General features: G+C 25.8%; 1 protein-coding gene across 1 annotated transcript; it reads left to right on the top strand.

Annotated features, from left to right (window-relative positions):
• Positions 1–417: 417 nt before the first annotated feature.
• EIN_120860 (hypothetical protein) lies at positions 418–2,292 on the top strand (the record flags this gene model as incomplete). The annotated part of the gene is made up of 1 exon (XM_004259614.1): positions 418–2,292. The coding sequence occupies one exon, from the start codon at positions 418–420 to the stop codon at positions 2,290–2,292; it is 1,875 nt and encodes a 624-aa protein (XP_004259662.1).
• Between the last annotated feature and the right edge of the window lie 1,063 nt (positions 2,293–3,355).

The raw sequence follows: 3,355 nt of genomic DNA, 5'->3' as shown, positions 1-3,355 counted from the left end.
TATAGTTTATTTAATATAACTAAATAACTATAAAAATATAGCATTTTCAGTTTTTTCATTAATTATTATAGTAGTTTATTGATTCAGATTTATTTAAAATTATAATTATTTTTTTTGAGAAAGTGCACGGTTTGTTGAACCAGAGTTTTTAAAAATCAGAATCCTATTTACCCACGTCACTATATTATAACCATAATGTTTATTTTCTCTTATAAATTCGTACGTTATAATACCACATTTTCGGTTATAATCATTTTGGAAACGCCTGGTTGAATTTTGCACTTTTTAAAAATATTTAGCAAATTGTTATTATAAAAAACAATTATAAATATAATAACAATCATAAAAAAATTATTACAATAAATCATCACATATTTTTATTTATATCAACTTTAAACTGATGAATATAACACAACAATGAGTATTAAATTAGATCGCTACTCAATGATGATAGTTTCGAAATATTTTAGAAGTATAATTGATTATAAAAACATGATGTTTATATGTAAAAAGTTCCAAGAAATACCCGATATGTTTCACTTTAATCCAATTTCAGTTACATTCAAAACACAAAAATATTTTCCAAATGTCGAGACACTGCACCTTTATAATAATGAAGACAAATTTATAACAAAATATCGTCAGTATTATATACACTTTCAATTTCCTCTTAACAAATATTTACAAATAAACAACAAAGGACGGCGTGTTATATGTCCACAGATAATTTATACCGATACTTATGAATATCACGCCTTATCCTATAAAAAAGCAACTATTTTCTTGGACAAAACGTTTTATTACTCAACCAAATTTAGTGAAATGGATTGTTCAAATATTTTAAAATTTGGCGTATCATGTTTTGAGTCTATGTCTTCATTGGTTGCAATAACACTGTCAACTAATTTGTATGAAATTTCAAACTACTGTTTTTGCAATTGTATAAAACTAAAAGAAATTAATTTGAAACACGTTAGAGTGTTTGGAGAGTTTTGTTTTTGTGGGTGTGACAGTTTGAGTGCAATAACTTTGGGTACAAACATCACAAAAAGTGCAAATACGCCATTTAAAAATGTAACATCAATTCAAAATGTTACAGCACCCGGAGTCAAAAATGTCAATTTCGATATCACGGCATCCTCCTCAAATGCATTTTGTAATATCAAACATAAAACAGTCACCACAGAATACGACAAAAACAACAATATTTTGCCAGATTTTTTATCGGACGAAATTGAAACTCTAGTGTTCAAAAACAGAAGAGGACTTTCCGATATAAATCTTGCAAGCACTGTGACTGTTATTGAAGAAAATGCCTTAAGTGGTTGTGATATGAAACGACTTGATTTGTCGCATGTGATGTTTTTTGGAAGTCAATATGACATGACTTTTCTCACTGCAATAACATTAAACAATAATATTCAAATTAATAATTTATATGATTATACTGGACTGAAAAAAATCGATGCGATCAACACTCAAAATGTTGATGTGAGAGCTGCGTGTTGGATGAAAGAAATGTTCGACGAGAAAAATCTGGAAATTGTCAAATTTTGTTACACTCAAAAAGATGTTGAATTGTTCAATGGAATTATTCCTTCAAATTTTTATAAACTTAAAATAATTTGCCGCAACGTGAATTTTGAAAATTATAATTTTAATGAAATTAAAATTCCGGAGGGAATCACAATGATGAACATCAATGCTTTTCAAAATAATAAAAATTTAACAAAACTTGTTTTTCCAACTTGTTTTAAAGTGTTGAAAAACACGTGTTTTGTTCATTCAAGTCTCAAAGAACTTTGTATCGCGCCTGTCAAACAATTTAAAATATCAAATTGTTACGAACTTACGTCAGTCACTTTTTTAAACCAAAAAGTCACTAAAACTTTTATGTTTGAAAATTGTTTTAATGTCAAAAACATAGAATTTCCAAATATGCCATTTGATTTTGTTTTTAATGAAAAAATTGATTTTACTATTTACAAGTTACTTAAAAACAAATATAAATTTGAAGGCGATGTTGTGTTATTTTCTATTGATCCAAATTGGATTGATTCAAAAGGAATTTTGATAATACCAGATGAAGTCAACTTGATTGAAAATTTGTATTTTAAATCTACAAATTTGACGGAGATTTGGATGGGAAAAAATCTGAACAAAATTGAACTTTTCACTTTTTGCGAATGTAAAAATTTGAAAATTGTCAAAAACATGAGGAGATCAATCAAATTTAGTCAATATAGTTTTAAAAGGGGAGATAAAAATATCATAATTGAATATGTGGATTAATTGTTATGTTAAAATATTCGAACAAATATTTAAAAAACGTATAATAATATATTTACTTTAGCAAACAATAAAACTAATATAACATAATAAAAATATTGTCGTTTTATTTTATACAAATAAAAAAGTCACATTGTTTTTCGAAACTTAAAAATCTTTTTTTATCGATGTTTAAGTTTTGTTTTAACAAACATTGAAAATGGTGTCGCTAAATCAGATAATTTGTGTTTATAATAACTTTATGTTGGAAGCAAATATAATTTTTAAAACATCAATTAAAAAATGAACATTTTCTGAGTTGTCAAAATTATTCTGTGATTAACATTATAATGCTTAGAATGATTATTTTGTCCACAGTGTAATAACACTTATTTATTTGTATATAAAGATATTATCACATTAGATATAATCGTGTTGAATGTAATTTAATATTTTGTGAAACACCACAAATAAAAGTTCAATTGGTGGTTTAATCCCCCCTGTACAACAAATATTAATTGTTAGTTACATTGTGTTTTCATTATACGTGTCCTTTACCTGTTTGTATTTTTTAAAAGCTTGTTCTCGACTTTCAAATTCTGTGTTTAACTCAGACACGTCGTCTTCAAGTTTGTCACATTCTCTTGTTTCTCTTCGATTTAAGTTTTTATTATGGTCAATTTTTTAATGCAACCTTATAGTATTAACCTACTTTTGTTTAGCCATATGTTTTTTTTCAAAAGTTTCAGTTTTGATCAAGATTTTGGCAAGATACTTCTCATTTTTTCTTTGATCAATTGAGTCTTTGTTTAGTCTTTCTTCTTTTGATCAAGTTCAGTTAAAACTTTTTAGAATTTGTTTTGGTTTATTGTCCTCGAGGTCTTTCTTTATGATAATAATTAATAAAATAGTAGTTTATTTTTATTTTAATAATAAATCTGTTATTGTTTATACACTTGTTTCATAAAAGAGTCATTTTTTCAGTTACGATTTTGTGAAAAATATGATAATAATCAAAAATGATTTTAAGTACTTTGGTCATTAGTTTTGCAATATTTTTGTAATTTTTTGTGCACAATTTCAACCG

The sequence above is a fragment of the Entamoeba invadens genome (assembly GCF_000330505.1).
Source record: "Entamoeba invadens IP1 unplaced genomic scaffold scaff_1105074725355, whole genome shotgun sequence".
In the NCBI taxonomy this organism is placed as follows: domain Eukaryota; phylum Evosea; order Mastigamoebida; family Endamoebidae; genus Entamoeba; species Entamoeba invadens.
This window is presented reverse-complemented; position numbering and strand designations above follow the sequence as displayed.